This window comes from Cynocephalus volans, chromosome 6, assembly GCF_027409185.1.
Source record: "Cynocephalus volans isolate mCynVol1 chromosome 6, mCynVol1.pri, whole genome shotgun sequence".
NCBI lineage: Eukaryota > Metazoa > Chordata > Mammalia > Dermoptera > Cynocephalidae > Cynocephalus > Cynocephalus volans.
In genome coordinates, this window is record NC_084465.1 from 37,858,833 (window position 1) to 37,882,845 (window position 24,013).

Sequence of the window (24,013 nt, forward strand, 5' to 3'; positions counted from 1 at the left end):
CACACTTAACAGATTCTCTTCTAAAGCTGCTAAACACTGATGAGAAATATCTAACTATGATAACTCTTATTATTTTTGTTAAAACTATATGGTAGAGTGTCCTGTTTTGTTGGCTGATTAAAAGTCTGTTGGACATGTTGTAAAGATGGCCAGATGACACAGTCTTCAAAATTGTGTATTGAATATTTGTGCCAATGTATTCTAGATCCAGTCATATATGTTGTGTTTGCATTAGCGATTAATAGCGAATAGTAGTTGGTCTCTGTTACCTTTATTTCCAAATAAGGGAATTCAAGGAATGTAAATAGGCTCCTTGACAGTGCTTGGTCTATCTTAGTGGTTTATGTAAAAATGTATAGTTATGTACCTTACAAACATTGTTGAAAAAAGAAAATCTCTATTTCTTATAATTATTTCTGTCTTATACCTAAAAATGTCAGTTCACTCTTTAAGATTGATATTGAAATTGAGGAAACCTTAACATGATTTTAAAGTTCAAATTGTTTTGAAATCCTAAAGAGCAATTTGAACTTTTAAAATGAGACAGCCATCTTAGTTTCCTAAAACCAGTCACCACTTTAACATTTATCTGTGCAAGACTGATGACTAAAAATAACTTATGATGTATGTTAATTTAATTAGCAGCAGATATAAGATCTGAAATAACAGTTCAGATCCATGCTGAGTAAATATTAACATATTGATAATGTTAGAAACCACATAATCCACTTGAGGATACATGTTCATATGTTTGTGTGTGTGTAATTCAGAAGGGATGGGTAATATCTGTCTCTTGTCCTTTTTCCTACTCTAACGAGGGTCACTTTAACCTACAGGCTGGTCACCCTCCCTAACCCCTTTGCTAATGAGTGGTGGTCCTGCCCCCCTGGCTGGCAGGCCCACCCTTCTTCAGCAAGCTGCTGCCCAGGGAAATGTCACTTTATTATCAATGCTGCTTAATGAAGAAGGACTGGACATTAATTACTCCTGTGAAGATGGCCATTCTGCCTTGTATTCTGCTGCTAAGAATGGACATACAGGTAAAAATGGCAAGCTCTTATCATACCACACACTTGCAACAGAATGGAAAGTCAAAAACACTTGTAATCATTGCTATGAGCAAAAGGTCCATTTTGGTTTCAGTTTTCTCTTACAGGTAGTAGTGGATAATTTTTTTTTTTTTTTTTACATAAGATTTAAGTTTTTGTTAACATTAAAAAGTCCAAATTGTATAGTTCCTGTATTATTTCATTTCTGTTGCTTATAACAAAATACATGGAACTGAGTGATCTGTGAGAAAACAAAATTTATTGCTTACAGTTTCAGAGGCTGGCAAGACCAAAGTCCAGGGAACACATCTGGTGAGGGTCTTCTTGGTGGTGGCTTTACAGCAATGCAGGGGTCTCACATGGCAGAAATGGTGGAGCAGAGAAAGAGAGACTCTCAGGTGCTCTCCTTTTAAAGCCCTTAGAACCATGCCCATGATCTAAGGCATGGTCGTCACAATCCAGTCACCTCCCCAAGGCCCCATCTTTCAATCAACTTCTATAGGATTCCCCACTCTCTCAACTGTGTCACAGTGGGGGCCAAGTTTCCAATACCTGTAACTTTAGAGGACACAATTTAAGCTTTAGTGAGTTTAGGGGAAATATTCAGTCCACAGCATTCTACCCCTGGCCCCCCCAAAACTCATGTCCTTTTCATACACAAATACATTCATTTCATCCCCAAAGTCTTGTTTCAAAAGCCTAAAGTTCAAAGTTCCATCTGTGAAATCAAAAAAAGTTACCTACTTCCAAGATACAGTGGTGGGACAAACAGAATACATATTCCCATTCCAAAAGGGAGAAATAGGCAAAAAGAAATGTGTAACAGGTCCTAAGCAAGTCCAACACCCAGCAGGGCAGGCATTAAATCTCAAAGCTGGCAAATCATGTACCATCACTCCATGTTTGACCTCCTCTGAACGCTGGCATGAAGGTTGGGTCCCCAAGTCCTCAGGCAGTTCTACTTCTGTGGCTTCCCTGGATTCGGGCCATGCTTTAACTCTCTCAGGCTGGCGTTGCATGCTGGGAGCTCCACAGTTCTGGGGTCTCCATGGCAGTCCCTTTGTCACAGCTCCACTAGACATGGCCTTGGTGGGGTATTTCTTCTGTCACTCCAATCCCACATTTCCTCTTAGCATTGCTCTAGCAAAGGCTCTATGTGGTAGATCTGTCCCTGTGACAGACCTCTTCCCTGGACCCCAGGCTTTTCCATACAACCTTTGAAATCAGAGTAAAGGCTCCCAAGCCTCCATAGCTTTGGCATTCTGCGAGTCTGCAGACCTAACACCATGTGGACGCCACCATGGCTTCTGGTTTTTATCTTCCAAAGCTGCAGGTCCAGCCACACCTGGGGCCAATTTAGCCATGGCTGGAGCAGCCGAAGCAGCTGAGGTGCTGGTATGGGGAGCAGCATCCTGAAGTGGCCCTGGGCAAAGAGCCCATGGAAGGTTTCTTGAGCCTGTTCCCCAAGACCATTCTGTCTCCCTAAACCTCTGGTCCTGTAATGGAAGATGCAGCCTCCAAGATCTCTGGAAGGCCTTCAAAATCTTTTCATTCTCTTAATCTTTTCTTCTGTACTAATCATCTCAGTAAACAGTCACTGGGCTACAGCACTGAATCATTCTCCTGAAAATCCTCTCTGCTTTTGTAACACATGGCCAGGCTGCAAATTTTCCATATCTTTACACTCTGCTTTCCTTTTAACAATAAACTCTGGCTTTTTGTCATGCCTTTGCCACCATAACTCAGCGGAGGCTGTTGCAAGTAGCCATGTAGCTTCCTCAATGCTTTCCTTGCTTAGGAATTTCTTCTGCCAAATACTCTGGGTCAGCACCTTGAAATTTCACATTCCATAAAACTTTTGGGCATGAACAGATTGCAGTCACATTCCTTGCCAGTTCATAGCAAGGGTGATCTTTGCCCCAGTTTCCAAAAAACTTATTTCTTTAATTGTCCATATTTCTATCAACATTGTGCTCACCAACATTTAACCAGTATCTAACAAGTTCCAAACTTTTCCTAGTTTTCTTGTCTTCTAAACTCCCACCAGCATCTAGACTTTTTCTAGCCTGCTCCTCCAGATTCATACAGCTTCTTCTCAACATCCAGTTCCAAAGCTGATTGCACATTTTCAAGTATTTTTTATGAGCAACACCCCACTTCTCTGCTACAAATTTTCTATATTAGTCCATTTCTGTTGCTTATAACAAAATACATGGAACTGGGTGATTTGTAAGAAAACAAAATTTATTGCTTACAGTTTCAGAGGCTGGAAAGACCAAAGTCCAGGGAACACATCTGGTGAGGGTCTTCTTGGTGGTGGCTTTACAGCAATGCAGAGATCTCACATGGCAGAACATGGTGGAGCAGAGAGAGAGAGAGAGAGAGAGAGACACTCAGGTGCTCTCCTTTTAAAGCCCTTAGAACCATGCCCATGATCTAAGGCATGGGCCCTACAATGCAGTCACCTCCCTAAGGCCCCATCTTTCAGTCATCACTATAGGATTTCCCACTCTCTCAACTGTGTCACAGTGGGGGCCAAGTTTCCAATACCTGGAACTTTGGGGGACATAATTTAAGCCTCAGTGAGTTCGGGCAGAACAGTCTATCCAGAGCAGTTCCTTAATATATAAATATTTTACTGCAGCTAGTAACGAGTAATCTTTGTTTTTATGCCCAATAAAATGTATTGTGCCTGTAGAAATCTTGGGTTTAGTAACTAAGGCACATTTTAGAATAAAGTCCTTCATCTGTGATCACGTTGGTTAGGACAGAATAGCCCTAATTTGTCTGTTAGAAATACCTGACAGGTGAGAGTCAAAGCATCAGGGCTTTAGTGTATGCTACAGCAAGGGAAAGTTTTAGTAGTTAGGAAAGGTCATGGGTCTGAAATTGTTGTGTAGTTGGAACAATTATAGAGTTATTTAGATTTTTTAAGTGAACTGAAAAAGTACATAACTACAAATGACATATAGATGAAGACTGGGAATTATTCTTGTTCTTTAAAATGCAAGTCCTGGAGTCAAATATACCAAAACATATGGTAGTGCAGAAAAAAGATGATCAGAGTGCAAATGCAAAGCCCAATAGCACTGCATATGTGAGCATACGATTGTTGAGTGATTTAGATACGTGGAAGATTCTAGTCAGCAAAGATAGCTCATTATTTTTAAAGTACTTTAGAATTCTTTTTTACTTCAAAAGCATTATGGAGATTTTTTTTTAGCATAGAGAAATTATACCAGTAAATACACAACGTGAGGGGTGGGTGATATGCCTGTGTTAGGTGACTTTGTGTAGGCTCTCCTTTGTCCTTGTTCACGGAGTTAAATGTAGGACGGCCACCTTACAGAAACCTTTTAACAGTTAATTAAGTTAACATCATAAAGTAAGAATTTAACTATTAGAATACAAAGAATGTTTCAATTTCAGGAATGGATTTGGTTTTCTGTCCAAAAACATTATTTCCTGAGAGAAGCTGGTGGAAGAGTCTGATAAAGCATTTTCTAGCACATGACATTTCTTTTACTCATCAGTAGTTCTTCCAAAAGCACCAAAAAAAAAAAAAAAAAAAATCATGTCTTAGTTGGTGAATCTGGGGTATTATAATCTTTGGTGAAACAGGCTGCTTTCCCTATGAAATAGTCTGTGGGGTCCCACATCTGCCATGATAGAATTATCAGATTAACTGTACATGGGAGAGGTCCTTTGGGTTTAGAATCTATCTACAGCTTGCATAGAATTTGACTCATCATGACTCTAAATGGGGAATTAACATGGTTTTGTGTTTAAATCCATAGACTGTGTGAGATTGCTGCTGAGTGCAGAAGCCCAAGTCAATGCTGCTGATAAAAAAGGCTTCACACCCTTGTGTGCTGCAGCTGCTCAGGGACATTTTGAGTAAGTGATGATCTTAATTTTTTTTTTTCTCTCTCTCTTTGAAAAGAGCCGCTTTTTATATATACTTTAGTTCTGGCTGAATGTGAAAACTAGTGCTTAATATCCATCAGCAAATAAATTCACTAAACATATTTGAGGATTTAAATCCAAAGTTGTATCCTAAATTTACTCTTCTTAATAATAAAGTGGTTGTATATGAGGAACGTGAGGAAGAGAAACAGGCTGTGCCCAAACTGCATGTGAATGAACGTGCAGACAATAATCTTCTGAAGACAATAATCTGTAGTGTATCTGCGCATACATAGTGAGATCAGGGACTGTTAAGAAGGTTGTGGTTCAATATTTTCTACCACTCAGACCTCCATCATTGTTACTTATGATGGCTTTAAAAGTAAAACATAGAATTATGTTATTTGTAATAATCTTAAATCCCAAGTGGCAATTTATTCAGTTTTAAATCCTGATTATTCATCTAGTTTTACCATTTAAAATAATTGAAGCATTAATTTTATGTCCTGAAAGCTTGAGCATTAACACTGAAGAGAGCCTATTAATTAAAATACACATGACTGTGGCAATGATTTCTTCGGTAGCTTACTAAGTCAGTTAAATATAGGCATGACTTTTTAAAATTACAAGTCATATCCTAATAATGAAATAGAATATAGCTAAGTAGCTTTCTCTGCCTCTGCTGAAATGGCAGGTTGTGGGGAGTACAAGCTGTTTTCAACTTTTTAATCCAACTGTCCTAATAGAAATGTTCTTTAACAAATTACAAAATTCTTGAAGTATGTGTTTTAAGGTTCACATTAATATCACTAATCATAGGTGTAAGTTTTTAAAATTCAAAATGCATCCTTAATATATGGTATTATTTTTTTTTCCTGCATGTCTAATACATGTCTCATCACCCAGAGTTTGTTATTGAGAACCATAGGGACTTGCTTTGCTGTCACTTTTTGGATGTGTCCTGAGTCCTCCAAAAGTGATTTCTTATTCTGGGCTATGCTTTACCTTTACCTGTGATCGGGCAATCTGTAGGGCTACTTCCCTGGAGAGTGGAACAGTCACAGAAGTGAAGGCATGGATACCTTTGTGAAAAGGAAGAACCCAGGGGAAATCCAGGGATTAATTAATTTAAGTGGGTATGATACACACATGTTAACATGTACCTTATGTTTAAGATATGCCAAAGAAAGACAACAAAAAATTCATCTGAGTAAAAAAAACAACAAAAAAACAAAGATGATGGGAATTGCTTATTAATTTGATTATGATTGATCCCTGTTTCCTACATTTATTCTTAGTTGATTTTACAAGCTCAAGCTCTGGGTGCTAAGCTGTTACTAAGTGTCACAAAGTGTTGACTTTACCTTATTTCATTCGTCTTGATTCTCAGGGCAGGGAGTTTCTGCTTAGCTGTCTTTTTCCTCAAAACTAGCTTCCTTGAGGAGACAGGACACCAAACTCTGCTGTCTTTTCTCCCTAAGGCAGCCCTATTCTCAGCCTCCATACTGCCTTTTATAGAGGAGACGCATGGTGCCCTGCTGTCTACGCTATTTATAATGATTTTCTCAAGGGAAAATCTCAGAATGATTCAGCAGCCTGCCTTTTTTTCAAGATTCAAGCTATTTTGAACAACAAATCATATATATATGTATATTAAGTACAGTCAAGCCATTCATCCCAAGTTAAACATATTTCAAGGACTCCACTTTTACAAATTGGTTACAGAAAGTGTCATGAACCCGGTTTCATCACTCAATCAAAACTACTGTTTTAAATTTTCATGGGAGTATTTTTTTATTAAAATATAGTTTTTAGCCATTTAAAAAAACAATATCCATATAATAAGATCCACAATAATTGCTATGTATAAATAAAAATAATTGATGTATATAAAGATGCAGAATTGCTTTAGCTTTATTTTTTTTTTTAATTTAATATCTTGGCCAGGTGGTGCTTCAGAAGTCAAACCCAGTTTTTTGGTTTTTTTTTTTTTTTTTTTTAACAATCATGTATTATTTTTATTATAAGAACTTATTTCAGTTATCTGAATAAAAGTAACAGGTATGTCTTGCATGCAATGTCAACATAGCCTATTCTAATTCTTTTTTCTATTTTCATTTGTCAATATATAATGTAGTTGATTTTTGTGTCCCTTTACCAATTCCTCCTTTTCTTCCCTCCCTCTCTCCCTCCCCCGCCATCAACATATCTGTTCACTTGCCTTTACAAGTTCAAGGAATTATGATTGTTGTATCTTCTCAAACTCAGTTTTTATGTAATTAGACATAATCTTGTGTTTAGGTGTGTAGAATTATTAATTGCATATGATGCTAACATTAATCATGCTGCTGATGGAGGACAGACCCCTCTATACCTGGCCTGTAAAAATGGCAATAAAGAATGTATTGAACTCTTGTTGGAAGCTGGAACTGACCGAAGTGTAAAAACCACAGTGAGTACCAATTTTCTTTTCCTATATATATAATTTACAATTTGTCTGCAAACTCTACAGTTAGAAAAACAAACTATGTTAAAATACAGGTTACTTTGTTTTGTTTTTTAGGATATTGGATTTGGAAAGTGTCTGACCTCTGTTTGAGTCTTTTCCCTACTAATTAAAAGCCTTCCTCATTAGCCTAACCAGTCCTTTAACTTCTGAGCCTCAGATTATTCATGTGTAAAACAAGAAAACAAATACCTGTGTCCTATTTTCAGAAATATGGGAGAAAGTGTAATAAATTTTTATTCATTCAACAAATAATAATCTTAGATCCTGGGTTTTCTTATGTGATTTTCCCAAAGAGAACCAGCATTTAATGATATAAGCAGGGATATAGTAAGCTAGGTATAAACATTTTTCATTGAATCTTATTGCTAGAGCTTTAAAAAACAAAACTCTCCTTTCTATTCTTTGAAAGTCTGAGAAAATAAGTTAGTTTTACATTTCTTCATGTTATTTTATACATTTTATCTAAGCAATCCATGGTATTACACATATTTGTTATAAAATTTTACCTTATAGATGAAAAATAAATGAATTTTACATCACCATGCTGAATGAAAAATTAGTAGTACACATAAAAATTTAAGTTATATCCTGTGTAAGCTAGAGAACACAGAAATCCATGTTGTCATGCTAGTTGTTGATGAGCTTGGCAAAATCTTCAGAAGTACAGGTGCTCAAAAGTACAGAGATAAAGAGTATAGTTGATGGATGATCTTAAGGGAATGATTAATAATGTCTTGCGCCTTTTAATAAGAAAGTATCGGAGGAGAATGGAACATTGAAAGTTTCTTCAGGAATGGCCATGTGCCTTTGTAATGTAAATTAGGAAAGGTCCAAAGCACTTATATTCTGGTGCCTATCCGAGGTTGTTACCCAAGTAAAGGTGTCCACGACTCAAGGAAGAACAAGCCGTGAAATTCCTTTACCTGATTGAAGCCTGAGGACTATATTCAGTACTCCAGTTACTGCCCAGCCATGGTCTTGTCTTAGCCAAGGGGGCTTTATTGGTATGAGGTGCAGAACCAGAGAAAAAGCCGCATCATCAAGGAACAGCTTTAGCAAATGATCAGATCACTTCGACTAAATTTAGATTGCTACCATTTATTGTCTTTTTTCTCTGTGTCTTCTACCGTGGATTCTTAAAAAAATAAAAACCATGAGCACAGCTCACTGAAATATAATTTAGTACAACAATATGAAATACTATATGAAAAATTTGTCAAAGGGAAAATAAAGGCAGAAAAATAAAGTCATAATACAGATCATAAAAATAAGGCTCAGTTCTTCATGAAAAATGTTAAAAACAGGTGAAGATGGGTTCCTGAATAGAAGGCAGACCCATCTCTATGTAGAAATGAGAGACTATAGATAGAACCAAGAACTATTTCCCTGGAATAGTGCTTGTCAAACTTCTGTGAATCAGAATCACCTGGAGGGCTTGTTAAAACAGATTGGTGGCCCCCACCCCAGAGTGTCTGATTCATTAGATCTGGGATTAGAATTTGTATTTCTAACAAGTTCTCAGGTGATGCTCATGCTGCTGGTCTGGGGAGCACACCTGAGAATCACTGCCCTAGAAAAGAGGTGTGCATCTACTGTAACAGCCAGCTTAAGTGGGTGATAAAAGCTCCAAAGTAATAATATATTTTAGAAAATGGACCAAATAATTTTAGTTGAAACATTTTCTAAGCTTGTAATAGTAAGTATCCCTCTGCAATCACAGAGCACTCAGTAGAGGCCCGTGACATCCAATGAAATTATTTGGCTTTGTTTTTCCCACGTGTCTACCTCTTTCCTGTTATCTAGGATCTTTCCTTCTGGAAAGGGTTGGCGTACAATTTTAAGATCACTAAAGTTAGGACACTGCCTTATAAGTAAAACTGCCTCATAAAAGCATTCTTTTAGTACATTACTAATAACATCATTCTGTGTATAAGTTTTTTTAAAAATCTCTTTATGCTAAAGTTCATTTCCTTTCATAGTATTAAATTGAGACTTTGGGTTACCATACATAATGTTCAGTTACCCTCCTGGGCAGTACCTGATCACTCTAAATGGCTGTTAGGTGGAAATAATTACAGAATAGCAAACATGAGTCATAGCAGTGGGAAGTATAGTAACCCACAGAGGTCAGAGATCTTTACTCAGCTCACCAGGGATATTCAGGATTAGAATGCCTGCTTTTCCCAGCTCAGTGGTACGTACCTGTCGGGCTAGGTTACAGACCCCTCAAACCCGTTGTCGGTCTGGGTCATAGACCCTTTGTTGGGCTGGGTCACAAACCCTTCAAACCTGTTCTGTGCAGACTGGGTCATAGACCCCTCATATGCAGGTCATGAGCTAGGTAATTGGAAAAGATCCTGGGAGCCATTGGCAAGGTTGACATGTGTGATTGGATGTGAGCTCTGCCCCCAGCCAGCCTCAGCAGCAGCAGCTTACAGCAGATCCAGTGACAGAGGCAGTGGCAGCCTGGTGGCATCTCAGGGACCCTGTGGATTGGAGCTGTTAACCTTTATACTTAAGTCAGATAACCCAGGGACACCTGGGCACACATGCGCAATTACATCAGACAATAGCCAAGAAACACCTGGGTGCACGTGCACAGTTAACATATTTACATCAAATAGGCTAGGCCATGCTCGGCAAGATTCCGAACAGCTAAGGGAACCTGACCATTTTTCATTTTCCTTACAATACCCAAGAACATTTAAGGTGAGCTTTAAATAATACTGTTCTCAACATTCATGTTGTCATCAACCCTTTCCCCCTGGTCATTTTATTTTCAGGATGGCTGGACACCAGTTCATGCAGCTGTGGACACTGGTAGTGTGGACGGCCTGAAGCTCCTTATGTACCGTCAGGCACCCGCTCATGGAAACTCTGTGAATGAAGAGGAGCCTGAGTCAGGCATCTTTGACTTGGATCGAGAAGAGAGTTCTGAAGGCACATCCAAGCCTGTAGTTCCTGCAGACCTCATTAACCATGCCGACAGAGAAGGCTGGACTGCTGCCCACATTGCTGCTTCAAAAGGTTTTAAGGTGTGTCTGCTAGCAGCTGGCCACATCACGCAGTTGTAGTGTGATGAGTGACAAAGTTGTCTGCTATTGATTAACTGTATTGAAATGGAGTGATTGGAGACTGAGTGATGCTGTTGCAGGAGATGATTAACTACCAGCACAAATTGACATTTTTCCTACCCAGCAGATATTTGTGGTCATGGGTATAAGGGACATTTTATGAAAATCATTGTTTTTGGAGTTTGTTAATAAGAAATATGAGAGTAATTTCAAAGATTGTATCTTATCCACAATAGGAGAAAACTATTGGTGTTGATTTAATCCATCAGGTTGTTCACTTCACTGCCAAGGCCATGCTACTAGCTAGAAGCAGGGCCAGGACTCACACCATGCTGTAGAGTTCATGCTTGTGCCCTGTACCCTCAGCTGCCAACCTTACACCTTACCTGTGCTGTCTTGCTGATATCTAAGAGGAAGCTCTAGATTTCACTCATCAGATAGAATACAAAAAATATTCTGATTATCAAAGAAGTAGCATACTATGGTAGGCCTCGTGCTTTTTCTATTTAAATCACTTTAACAATAATATGTTTTAGCAATAATATGCTATTAGGAAGCTTCTAAGTGCAAGGCACTGTGTATGCTAACCTTTGCAGAGATTGTTTCTGCCATGGGGTAGCTCCTAATCCAGTGGCAAGTGTGCAGGGTACAAGACAGATACAAGAGAAGCACAAAAAATGAACGTAAGAGGAACCGACATGCAGTTGGAACAGTATCAAAATACAGTGATTGTGGAAAAAAGAAAGAGAACATACATATTTCAAAGGGCAGAGTTGCAGACTCAAGAGTGCCTCATTCTGGAGGAGATGGAAATTATTTTGGGCTTTGTAGGGTAGATTAAATTAAATTTGCCACTAGCCATGGGGAGAGGAGAGTAGTTCAGGTGGAGGGAGTGTAAAAACAGACACGTGGATGTAGAGAGGTAGATAACAGCTCCGAGTGAGCTATTGAAGACTTGTGAGAAATAAGACCAGATTGAGAGTTTCATAGTGGGGCATTGAGCCTTCAATGACATATTAAGGAATTTGGTCTTAATAGTCAAAGTAAAGTCATTGAAAGGTTTTGTAGAAAGGAGCAAAATAATCAGTTCTACAATTTAAATAGACTAATTTAGAAGATTTGGGATTAAGAAAAAACTGGTGACAGGGAGAGAGACTAGATGAAAGGCAGAAATGATGAGAGGTATTAGAAATGTCCAAGAATTGAACACTGATTAGATATGGGAAATGAGGACACTGAATAGAAAGATGATCGAATAGTGACGTTCCCAGAAAGAGCAAGAAAAGGCATCATTGTGATTAGGAAGATAGAATGTGGTTTTAGACATGCTGAACTCAAGTGCTATGATTTATTCATCCAGATGGAGATAGCTGCAGAGGTGCGTTTAGAGCTCCTGGTCGGGTAACTTCCTGTTGTTGTGTTCTATAGCAGAAGCTATTCATTTTGGATTTTGGTTTTTAAAAAAGTGAGAAAAGGATATGATTCAGTTCATTGTGGAGGTATTGTTTGTTAGTAGTAGTAATTTTTTTTTCCACTTTGCCTATTAACAAAAAGGATACAAAAATACTGGGAACTTGATAAACAAGGGTACGTTAAAAAGCTTATGAAAAGATTATTACCTTTCAATCCTATTTTTCCCAGAACTTTTTGAAATACCCTCATTTATGTACTGATTTGAATGGAATATAGTGGCATTTGACATAAAAGTTTTTAGGAGACAAAGATGGGAAATGTGAATAATAAATGTTTTTAGGAGACAGAGATGGGAAATGTGAATAGTTTCAATTTGAAAGCACACAGTTAATCTGGGATAGTGAATCTCATTTGATAGTTTAGGGGTGTGTGGAAAGAGTTCGCAACTGTCTCCACTCCCTAAAAGAAAATCTCTGAGTCTAATGTGAGATGTTAATGGCAGGAGTGGTTGTGCATTTAGTAAAATGCACTCAGTCTAGAGGAAACGAAACAGCCAAACCTGAGCACCCCTGATCTAGAATGTTTGGCTACTGAACCTCTCGTGCTAGGCAGAGAGAGAAACCCACTCCCCAGGGAGAGTTACCCTTCAGTGTAGGGGGACTGTGTTGCTGCTCACCTCCCTAGTTACGAACTTCTTACTAGTCCTGGTGTTTTTATGATCAAAGATCACCCAATACAGTGAATGGATACAATTCATTGATTTGCAGTGGATGGTCTATCACTGTTGACTAAAGGAAAATATGACCTCTGTCTCATGGGATATGACTCTTACTTTAAAAAGCATAAAATGAATTTTGGACAAGAAAAAAGAGATTTTAAGAAGCGAGCATGACTGACAACATTCACACACTGTTAAAGTATTAAAATAATAGATTGTATTTTTAGGCTTGGAGTGGGTATTTAATCTTCCAGTCTAACCTCTTCATTTTATGATTAGGGCATTTAAACCCAGAGGGTTTAATAGATGGAAGACAGGAATGAAGCCCAGACTGCCTGATCCCATTATTTTCACTATACCAAGCTTCTTTCTTTCCTAGTCAAAGGTGTTGGAAAACATATTTGTTTCATTTGCCTAATAAAATGTATATATTCTGGCTGAGATCTACAGAAAGGCAATTTATTTACAACTAAGTTGCTAAAGCCAGTTTTATGAAAAAATAAATTAGAATTTTGAGTTAATCATTGTCTTTGTAAAAATATCTACACTGACAACAAGTAGAACTTAAAAAGCAAACTTTTTTCTGTCTACAGTAGCATATACTCATATGTATCCAATCTACACAGGGTAATAATATCATCACTACCCAAGAAGAGACTTCAGTTTCCACATGGCTTTCAGTAGGAAATTGTGGAATTTGAGAGTTCAAAGGGATGTAGCATATGGAGTTCATCCCCCTGGTATTATAGATAAAGAAACTAAGTCTTGAGAAATGGGGTAACTAATTCCCCATGGTCCGTTCATTGAAGATCAGATTTCCAAATCAGTGCCTTTTCCATTTTAGTCCTTAGTCTTTTTTCCAGTGATTAAGAAATTTATGCAAATCACCATCTGATGTTTTGTAATAGGAATACCTCTCTCTAGAGCTGGCCTATGACTACCCCAGAGAGACTGCTGAAGTAAGGATAAGCCTTTGTTTTCATCACTTCAGGTGCATAGATAGAAGAGATTCTTAATGAAACTTTCTGTTCTGTCATGAGACCGTTGACAGGTCAGGTTCCTGCAATAGGAACAAATTGAGATTGTCTAAATTTGAGTATCTCTGTTATTGAAGCTCATATACCCAGAGATTTTTTTTTAAATTTGGGGGACTGTGTGAGTTTTTTTACTCTGAGTAGATTATACTTATAGCTTACATATTGCCAAAGCCAGTGGCTTCCTGTCACTTATGCTCCTGCTTATTCTGTCTGGATTGTTTAACATGTTGCCTATGCAAGCTCCTCCTTCCCTGGGCTTCCAAAGCACTGCCCCTTCCTGGCTTTCCCTCCAACTTCTCTGACCAGGCTTTCTATTTGTTTTTCCTGTGTTTCTCTTTTTTGTTGTTGTTGTTGTTTGTTTGTTTTTTAACTCTAAGCAACTCCCAAACGATTCTCAGCTGCCTACTCCTGTTTTTTAAGAGCTTATCCAGTCTGTCAGCTTTAACTGTGGCTTCTGCAATAGCTAGTTAGTTCCAAACTCATATCTCCACACCTGGCTTTTTACTTCTCTTCCAGACATTTATTTCCAGCCTCCAAGAGGTCATCTCTAGGCAAGGCGCCCTCTGATCAGGCAGTGGCCCTCTCGTTGCCAACTTTAGGTCATTTTTGCTCTGTTATGATTGTGGTCTGCCTGATGCATTGTTAACTTTTAGCTGTGTGAGAGCCAGACTTTTCTTCTCACACTGTAGCGGTCACCCAGGTCCTCCAGGCAGTCTGGATAAGGTGTGTGCAAACGTCCACATGGAGCCCCAAGATTTGGACTTCTCCTACCCAGGTCTTGGCTTCAAAGGAAGAATGTAATAGGAGACACTGGAGTTTTTCCTTGTTGCACAGAGTTGGATAACTGGTTTAGAGAGGAGAAAGTTAGATAAGGTGCCTGAAAAGGCACCAAGTCATTGGAACTGGATGTTACTCATAATAAATAGAAGTCTTTTAAGAGCTTTGGACTCTGTTTTAGTGCTTTTGATTCTTTGTGATTATTTCCATTTTTCTCTTAATTTTTAGTAAAATTATTTTTGAAAATGCCAGGCTGTGTGTAAACAAAGGGAAGGCCTTTTTTAAAATTTAACACTCATTCCAGAATGTTCAATGAAGAGTATTGAATCCCGGCTTACTTTGGGCAGCAGTGATTGACTGGCAGAACACTAAAGGGAACAGAAACTGAGCTAAGCAGGGTCCTGCTCCACCTCTCACCCAAGACGTGGGCCTTCTGGTGTTTTCCACTAACACCTTCTGGGGATCTGAGTTTTGACCTTTTTTCTCCTTTAATTCTATTCTTTCTCCCTTGAGTGATCTTGTTGATCCCCAGAACATAATCTACAGGGATTCCAAAATCTTATCTCTAACCCTACCTATGTATTTCCTGAGTCCATCCAAGCAGGTCCTTTCCAGGAAGTTCACATTTACAGGGCATCTCCTTGATAACTAGCGGAACAAACTTTTCAGTTCACCCAATACAGTCCTGTTATCCCAGTGTTATTATTCACACTGCCACCTTTTACTCATAAAGTGTCCCATTTAGACAGTGATGTGGTAACCGTGTGTCTGGCTAGGGCAGTTGTCAGAATCTTGCTGATGTAGCCAATTGTATTGTCGGGTTAGGGATAGGGCCCACAGACTCTTCAAACCCATTGTACAGCCAGGGTCACAGACCCCTCACATGCATGGCTGGGTCACCAGACCCCTCACACACAGGTCCACGAGTTAGGTAATTGGGAAAGGTCCTGGTAGCCATTGGCAGATAACACGAGCTCAGTCCTCAGCTTCCTCAGCAATGGCAGCAGCAGCACCAGCACCAGCAGCAGCGGTGGTGGCCTCTCGGGGCATCCTAGGGGCCCTGGCAGCAGCAGCCTCCCTGTGGGCCTCCCCCCTAGGGCATGGGGGGGGGCTGTGGATCAGAGCAGTTTGTCCTTTATACTTAAGTCCAATAACCCAGGACACCTGGGTGTGAGTCGGACAACTCAGGAACACCTGGGCACACATGCGCAGTTACATTAGACAATAACCAAGGAACACCTGGGTGCGTGTGCATATTTACATCAAATGCTCAGTAAGACTCCAAATCCTTGAGGGACCCTGACCATTTATCTTTACTTTCCCTGCACTCTGTTGATGACCGTGTTTCTCTGCGTCTACCAGACAGCTCGATGGGGTGTGTCCTTGTACCCTGACATCTGTGCTCCTCAGCTGGTCTGCTGCATCACTTACATGACCTGGCATCTCAGTTTTTTTGCTCCTTCCTAACTTAATGAATTCAAGTGATCAGTACAGCTCCAGATTTTGTTCCTTTATGCATGAATTTTGAATACATTGAGCCCTCCATGGTCTCATTGGAACTGCCCTTTGGATGCATCATCATTGGCCATTGGGATGCATTCAGGGTCCTGCTGTGGTTTCAGCTCCAGTCTCCTCACCTCCTTTACACTGTCACGTGGGGGAACTGGGTGATGTAATTTACCTGTAGCCCATCTTTCCAAGGCTCTGTCACTTCCAGGATAAGGGCCAGACCCTTGTCATGACAGGCAAGTCCCTCCCTGTGTGGCCTGAGTCTGCCTCACGATGCACTTCTGCCTCCTTCCCTGGCGTGTCTGTGCTCTACCCAGGTGTGAAAGCCACTGTGCAGACATCCTGTGCCCCCACTCTCTTATCTTTGCCACTGCTGTTCACATGACCTCAGATGGCTTCTTCTTCTGCCCTGACTCTTCTCGCCTGGAAAACATCTCAGCTTCAGTCTTGGCTTCCAGGACTGAGGTGCTCCCCAGGCACCTCTCTGCACTCCACTTAGAGACAATTATGTTGTAATTGTTTGCATGCCTCTCTCCCTTTCCACTGCCTCCAAAAAATCAGTTTTTCATTTGGTATATTCTGTGCCCAGCATAGTCTCTGGCCCAGAAGTACTGAATGTTTGTTGCATCAGTGAATGAACAACTATTACATTTGTTTCTTAACTGGGCTCCTTTCCATCACCTTCTTCCTTTCCAATATATCTTCCAAATGCACCAATTGGTTTTCAGGGTAGGGCAGGTGATGGTACTTTCCTATGCCTACAGAGACTGCTGCAAACTGCTCAGCACTCAGCCCTTCATAGCTGCCTCCAGTCACCTTTGTCTTTGGCCACTCACACCTAAGACTACCTTCTTGCTAATGTCATTATTTCTAATTTTAACGGCTTCCACCTCCCCCACCCTGCACAGCAGCGGGTACACCCATACCCAAGGTTGTTCTCAGCAGTTGACCTGTACCTTACCTCTGCATTTGCACACTGTTTTGCTTTCTGTCCCTCTGCTCATTTTCAAACCTTCAACTCCCTGTCCTGACTTTCATTTTATCTCTAGCTCTTTGGACTTGGAGTTTCTACTTAGTCTCCCTGGAACTGGTACCTTGCTTCTCAGTTCTCCTTAAAGGACCAGAGATTGCTCATCATCCCGCAACATCTCTTCTGCCTTCCTTTGTAATAACAATTCTTCCATTTTCAGCTGGGCCTGTGGCCACCCAACATAAAGACTACATTCTTTAGCCCCTGTTGCAGATAACTGTCACCACATACCTAAGTTCCAGCAAATGAGGTGTGAGTGGAAATAAAAGCTGAAGCCTAAGCCACTACTTTAAGCTCTGTTTTAGCAGGTGCATCTATGTCCTACTTAATAGGACTTTAGCTTAAACTCATTCACCTGTACCTCTTGCTCCATATCCCTGCCCATACACCCTGCCCAGTTTAGACCCCCTGGGGATTCATTTCCACAAGGAGAGACTGGTATCAGAGCACTTGTCCTCTTCACACACTCCACCCAGCAAGGAGAGCACATGGATACTTTTCTCCATCTTTCCTTCCTCTTCCTCTTCCATAAAGTAAATCAGTTGGGTCAAGGTCCCCTGGAGCCAGCACAGCGCTGCAGAATTTACACTTATAGCAGTGTTTGGATATGTGTTACCATCATGGGGACTGACATTTCATACCTCCTTAAAGATAAAGGTGTTGCTTATATGATTGCCCACTGACCTACTTGAGAGTAATAACAATTAAAAATAACCCACTTTGACTGTCAGAAATGAAGAGGAGAATTGCTGGCTTGTGTTGTACTGTAAACTTGCATTGCACCTTTGCTGTGGATTGACGTCCCCCCAAAACTTAGTCCCCACTGTGACAGTGTAAAGGGGTGGGAAATCCTCTTATGACAATTGAAAGGTGGGGCCTTGAAGAGGTGATTCAACTGTAGGAGCACATCGTAGTGAATGGATTAATAATGGTGGTCAAGAACATCGTTGAGGGCTTTAAAAGGAGAGCATGTGAGAGTCTTTCTCGCTCTGCTCCATCATTTTCTGCTGTGTGAGACTCCTGCATTTCTGTAAAGCCACCACCAGAGAAGACCCTCACCAGATGTGTTCCCTGGACTTTAACTTCCAGCCTCTGAAACTGGAAGCAGTAAATTTCGTTTTCTTACAAATTACTGGTTCCGTGTATTTTATTATAAGCAACAGAAACAGATTAATATAACCTTTTTTCATTTCTGTTTATAATTTAAGATCTTCTAGAATTATCTTGAGATTAGTGCCATTTGTTGATGTGCATAATACCTTGCAAGTTAACTGAATATTTGGGCTTTTCTTCTAATTGATGATGATGTTGATTATAATAATAACTGCTGCTATAATAAATGTTGGGAGCTTAGTACATGCCAACAGTGTAAGAGCTTTGTATGCATGTTTTATTTAAGTCATTTAACCATCCTTTGAGATATAGAAATTTGAAACACAGATTAGGAAACTGAGGCAGAAAAATGTTAAATAATTTACCAGTGGTTATAGATATAATCATTTCTATTGGCAGGAATAGAATCCAGATCTGCCTTGTCTCTTGCCCACTTTTGCTACAAGTACTAACCTGAATAATAAATGTATTATTTTTATCTCTTATCATTTTGGGAATATACAAAGATTAGTTCTCAGATTCCATTCTATTTAAGCCTCTTATTAGAGTTAATTTCTAAATCAATATTATCTGAATTTCTTATTCACTATCTTATCATTCATTTCCTGGTTCCATACAAAGTAGTAAGAACACCTTGATAAGAACTGTTATTTATATGTTTAATTTTGTTTTCAGTTCATTTCTCAGTGAATTCTTAAATCTGAACCCAAGACTCACAAAAGCCAGACTTTGGTGAGTTTTAGAGGAGATCCCTCCCACCTGAGCAGGGGCAGGCACTGAAAAACAAATGTTGGTTACCTTTGCAGGCACATGGATTTTCTTTACTCAGGGTTCCCCTAGATCAGTGCTCCATTTTGTGGGGCCCAAGGCCTCATCTCCCATCCCCCCCAAAAAGTTCTATCAACTTTGCCCTCCAAAAGCCTTGGCTTCCTGTTCAAATTTCACCAAATTTGTGGTTTCAGCTTACTCTTTTTGGCCCTTAGGGATTTCCTATATTTTCTTGTGAACACATTTTTGCATTTTAAAGTATGTTTTGGAGGCAATATGAAGCAACTGGAACTCACATATACTATTTGTGAAGTGGAAATTGGTATAGCCACTTTTGAAAGCCTTTGCAGTATATATTCACATAGAACAGATGTATGCCTGGGCTCCAACAGGTCCAGCTCTAGTGTATACCAGCATGTGTATACCAGCATGCACCACAGGACATGAACTAAATGCTCACAGCAGAACCCAAATATTCAGCAACAAGAGAATGTATAAGTAAATTGTGGTATATTCATGTAATAGAATACCACATGATAATACCTTTTTTAAAAAAACATGAATTATGACTACTCCCAATACATGGATGAATCTTAGAGACATTATGTTCAATGAAGGAAACCAAATGCAGAAGTGTACCTGCAGTATTATTCCATGGACATAGAGTTCAAAATCGAGCTAAACCAATGTCCAGTATTAGAAATCAGAATAGTAGTTACCTCTGGGAGGAGAAGGGAAGGGCCTAGGGCTCGAGATGGAGCCTCCAGAGGGCTTCCAAAGTGCTCCTTCCACAAGCAGATTCACTTTGTGGTAATGCTTCAAGCTGTACATTATGTCTGCTTTTCTATGTGAATTTTATACTTTAGTAAAAATATATTATAAAAGGAAAAAATATGTTTTATGAAACAGAAAAAGGTATAACAGCAGGATTAGAGGAAGGCTTTTCAGACTGCTGGGTTTACTGTGTTGTCAGAATGCAAGCCAGCCCTGTGTGCGTGTGTGAGTGCATGTGTGCATGCATGTGTGAGTGTGTGTGTGCGTGTGTGTTTGTATTTAGGGGCATGATGCTTGTTTTGCTTGTTAGTTCCTTTTCATGGTTTCTAGTCTATTCATTTTTCTCCTTATTCTTGTGGGAGATCAGTAAACAAATCATGAACTGGTAAAAGTTGATATAGAAGAATTCCTTGGTAAATATCCTGATGTAATATCCTGCCATGCAATTATTTATTAGAAAATATGTGTGTATGTGTGTGTATATATATAGTCTTTTACTATGTATATAGTGTTTTACTTTGCATTTGAAAAATTATGGAGGACTAAGACTTTTCAGTTCATAGTTACTGATACTTTTTGAATGGAAATTTTCTTAAGCAACACAGAAGAAAAAGCTGAATAACAGAAGGAACATAACTTCAGTATCTGTTGGGAATGTTTTTCTAAAAACTCAATCAACGTGGTGATCATATTTTTCAAATAGAAAAATAGGGCAGTGTAAGATCTCAAATACAAATGCCTTATAAGGACTCTGGGACAAAATTCTTAAAATTGGATCCCTGCACTTACATTACCAAGAAAGCAGTCTGTAGTCTGGAAGGCAGGAAGGAGCATCCAGCTGTAGCAAGAGCCCTTTGCTTTGTATTACCAAATTACCACAAAAGGAAACTGTCTTCTAAAGTCAATTTCATTCTTAATTTCACTCTGCAAACTGAATGATTAATAAGCTAAGTTTTTTTCTTGAAACTTAAGAGGCTATTCTGTGAAGCAATGTTTTATGATCCTATGATTCACATTTAAATGAAGCACCCTTTGCTTTGCATTTCTAGACATTATTTAGATTAATCAGAAATTAATCTGTATATTTGTGTTGTTGGAATTGAAAGAAGATTTCTAGCTGTGAATTCTTGATTGTCTTGCTCCAGGCAACTAGCTTTTCCCTTGGGTTTTGCATTCAAGTTAATTCATTTGGACTTGTAGGTAATAGAGCTCTTGTCTTTACAGAACTGCCTAGAGATCCTGTGTAGGCACGGAGGGCTCGAGCCTGAAAGGAGAGACAAGTGCAATCGGACTGTGCACGACGTTGCCACTGATGACTGCAAGCATTTGCTGGAGAACCTGAGTGAGTGTCCTTCGGAGCTTATTGTTCATCCTTCCTCTACGATGCTGGGGACTCTGGGACAGTGGGAAAAAATATTAATGCAACTGTAGCCTTCTCCTCTCTTTAACCTTTTTTGAGCCTTAGCTGTTGCAAAAACACTTCGTTGATTATAAATTTGGTAATTAATTCTTTTTCCACGCAAAATGACTTTTTGCAGAATTAATTGCTATTGAAATAATGCGAATTCTTCCTTGTATTTTATGGACCTAGGAGAGCAATCTAAATAATTGTTGCTTTTTTCTTCTGATTTAGATTGTCCTTCTAGACATTAGACTGGTAGGGCATGAGAAATCCCAGCTGTGTATTCTGCATCAGCTGATCGCATGAGCCAGGCCAGTCGGTTGTCTCCCAGGGCCTGGTTGCCTGTCTGTGAAGATAATTGATCTCGTGGGTCCCCTCTAGCTCTGAGAGTATATGCTCCTCAGCACATTTTATGAAGGCCTCACTTGTGGGTTTATGAATGTGGAATGCTAGATCATTATTACAAAACATGATAACCTCTGATCAAGATTATCATCCAATTCTCATCAGCAAACTGTATCAGTAATTCGACTTTAGGATAAGCAGAATTTTAAAAATTGAAATAATGTTTTAATCTTCAACTTAATACATGTGCTTGTATTCTTTTATCTTGTGAAGAACACTTTAGTGTGGTAAGAAAGAATATATGCAAACTACAAGGGTACTTTAATTTAGGAAGATGAAGGAGAATCATAGCAAGTCTCTTTACATCTGAGGGGTTTTTTGGTTAAAAAAGTCTTTATTTATCATTAAAATCTAGCTTTCAGGGCCTTAAACTTCTGAATCACTATTCACTGGCTGAAGCAGTGCCTTTTATAGGATTTCTCTAAGATACAATATTTCTCTTATCATATTTCAGCTTTTTATATACATAAATTGAACCTACCCTAATAACAAATGTGGACAACTTTCGGTTGGGTAAAAACTTATTCTGGAATGTAAATGCTATCATTTATTTCAGTTCCACTTTTTGATATTAAATGTTAAAAAAAAATAGAAGGAATAAACGTGGATAACTCTGGTATGTTGGACATGAACGGTAAAAAGCATATTGGCCTGGCTGAAGTAGAGATGTGATTAGAGGGGAAATTGGCAGAGCAGGACAGGGCAGTTGATGTTTCAGGCAGTTTAATGCTAGTTTTAGTAGTTTTTATTTTATATGACAGGCAAAGAAGAGCTAGTGAGATTCTTGCTAGTGCATAATAAGATTCAGACGTTGTTTCTGAATCATGTAGGCAGCTCTGTATGGGACAAATCGACCTACAGAGAGTCTGTAAACATCAAGCATCAAGAAGTGTTAAGTGTCACGAGTTGGACCAGAGTGGTGGATAAGGAAATGGTATATAATGAGGACAGGGAGGGAAAAGCCGAAAAGCCTAAGAGCAGGGTGTAGGAGGACTTTAGGAAGTAAAAGACTAATAAAGGAGACCCAGGTGTGATTTCTGTCTCAGATATGTTGACAGGATTTGTAAGTGAACATCTTGTGGAAGACTGGACATTAGGTGGTGTGCTTTAGGGAAGGGTCATCTGAATCCCAGTACCCTTCTTTGAGGTCCGTGTAACCTCAGGCAAGGTGCACAACCTTCACTGACGTCAGTCTGCTCATCTGTTAATAGGGGATAATAATTACTCGTATGCCTAAGGGCAAAAGAGTGGATAATTTCTTAAGGTCTCTTTAAGATTTGTGATTCTGACAATCTTAGAAAAGCAGTAAGGACAGGCTATGCATTGAGATTGTAAGAGTACTTTTATGAGGCTGACAGTAGAAGCTGTAAGTACAGAGGAACTATACAGAGTAAGTATTGAAGAACAGAATGTGTCAAAGAAGCACAGAGAAGCCCATTTTTCTTCATTTATTCAACAAACATTTTCTATTCATTCCCTAAGCACGAGAGCTACACGCATCCTTGAAAGTATGTACCAGGAGATATATGAAGATGTATGCTGCAGCCCTGTGTGTAGTAGTAGAAAATTAAACATGTTCTAAATGGAAATCTGGGGAATGGATAAGTAGAATAAGCTATAGAAAATTCATACTCTCAAGTTACCGAATAGCACTTAAAAATAAATTTTATCTATCACCATAGATACATTAAAAAATGCTGAGTGAAGAAGTTAGTTATAAAAGGATACATAATATAAAACCATCTGTGTAAAATTTTAAAAATAAAACTCCAAACTTATGTTTGTTATGAGTACCTCTGAGTGAGGCAAAGTTTAAAAATATGCATAGGAGAGGTAAGTAAGAGCATCGAAGGAGAGTTGAAAGGCTGGGCCAAGACAGAGCCGAAAATAGAGCCACCCAGGTGAACCAGCAGCATGTGTGACGGCACTGGAGAGTGTGGCATCTCTGCACGTGTTTAGTTACATCTGCCGCGCAGGGGAGAAGAGGGAGATGGGTGTGGAAAGGCCGCACCCATCTAGAGTCAGGCCATAAAAGGCCCTGCACTCCTTTTTGACTGGATCCTATGGTTAAGTTTTGACTTAATCCTGTGGATGCTGAAGAACGGGAGAATGATTGTAAGCAAGGAAGTGAGAGATTGGTAATGTGCAAATATTGTCTTGGTATTGGACGCCACAGAGGGGGAGCATGACTGGTACTAAGCAGGACAGAATGAGGGCCTGAACTCCCTAAGTGGGAGCAGGACTGGAGAAGCGGGCCACAGTTGTCATAGGTGTGCCATCAGACAGGAACGATTTGTAGAGTAAGGGAAAAGGGGACTAAGGAGCAAGCCCAGAGGAACCCCAACTTTAAGGACAGAACAGAGAGGAGGAATGGCTTGAAAAGAAGATTGGGAAGGATGAGAGAAGAGGAGAGCCAGAAAATAATGGTATGATCAGGTCCAAGTTAGGAGGAAGTTTCCAAAAGGAATAAGTAATTCAATAGTATAAAATTCCCTAGGCTGTAAGGGTTTTTAAAATGTCATCACATTT

General features: G+C 39.4%; 1 protein-coding gene across 2 annotated transcripts in view; it reads left to right on the top strand.

Annotated features, from left to right (window-relative positions):
* CTTNBP2 (cortactin binding protein 2) overlaps positions 1-24,013 on the top strand; it is a 176,696-nt gene that overhangs the window by 108,907 nt on the left and 43,776 nt on the right. For both annotated transcript variants that reach the window (XM_063098875.1, XM_063098874.1), the window contains 5 exons: positions 837-1,040; positions 4,847-4,946; positions 7,257-7,407; positions 10,248-10,499; positions 20,902-21,019. In XM_063098875.1, coding sequence (XP_062954945.1) covers positions 837-1,040; positions 4,847-4,946; positions 7,257-7,407; positions 10,248-10,499; positions 20,902-21,019 — 825 coding nt within the window. The remainder of the gene's footprint in view (positions 1-836; positions 1,041-4,846; positions 4,947-7,256; positions 7,408-10,247; positions 10,500-20,901; positions 21,020-24,013) is intronic.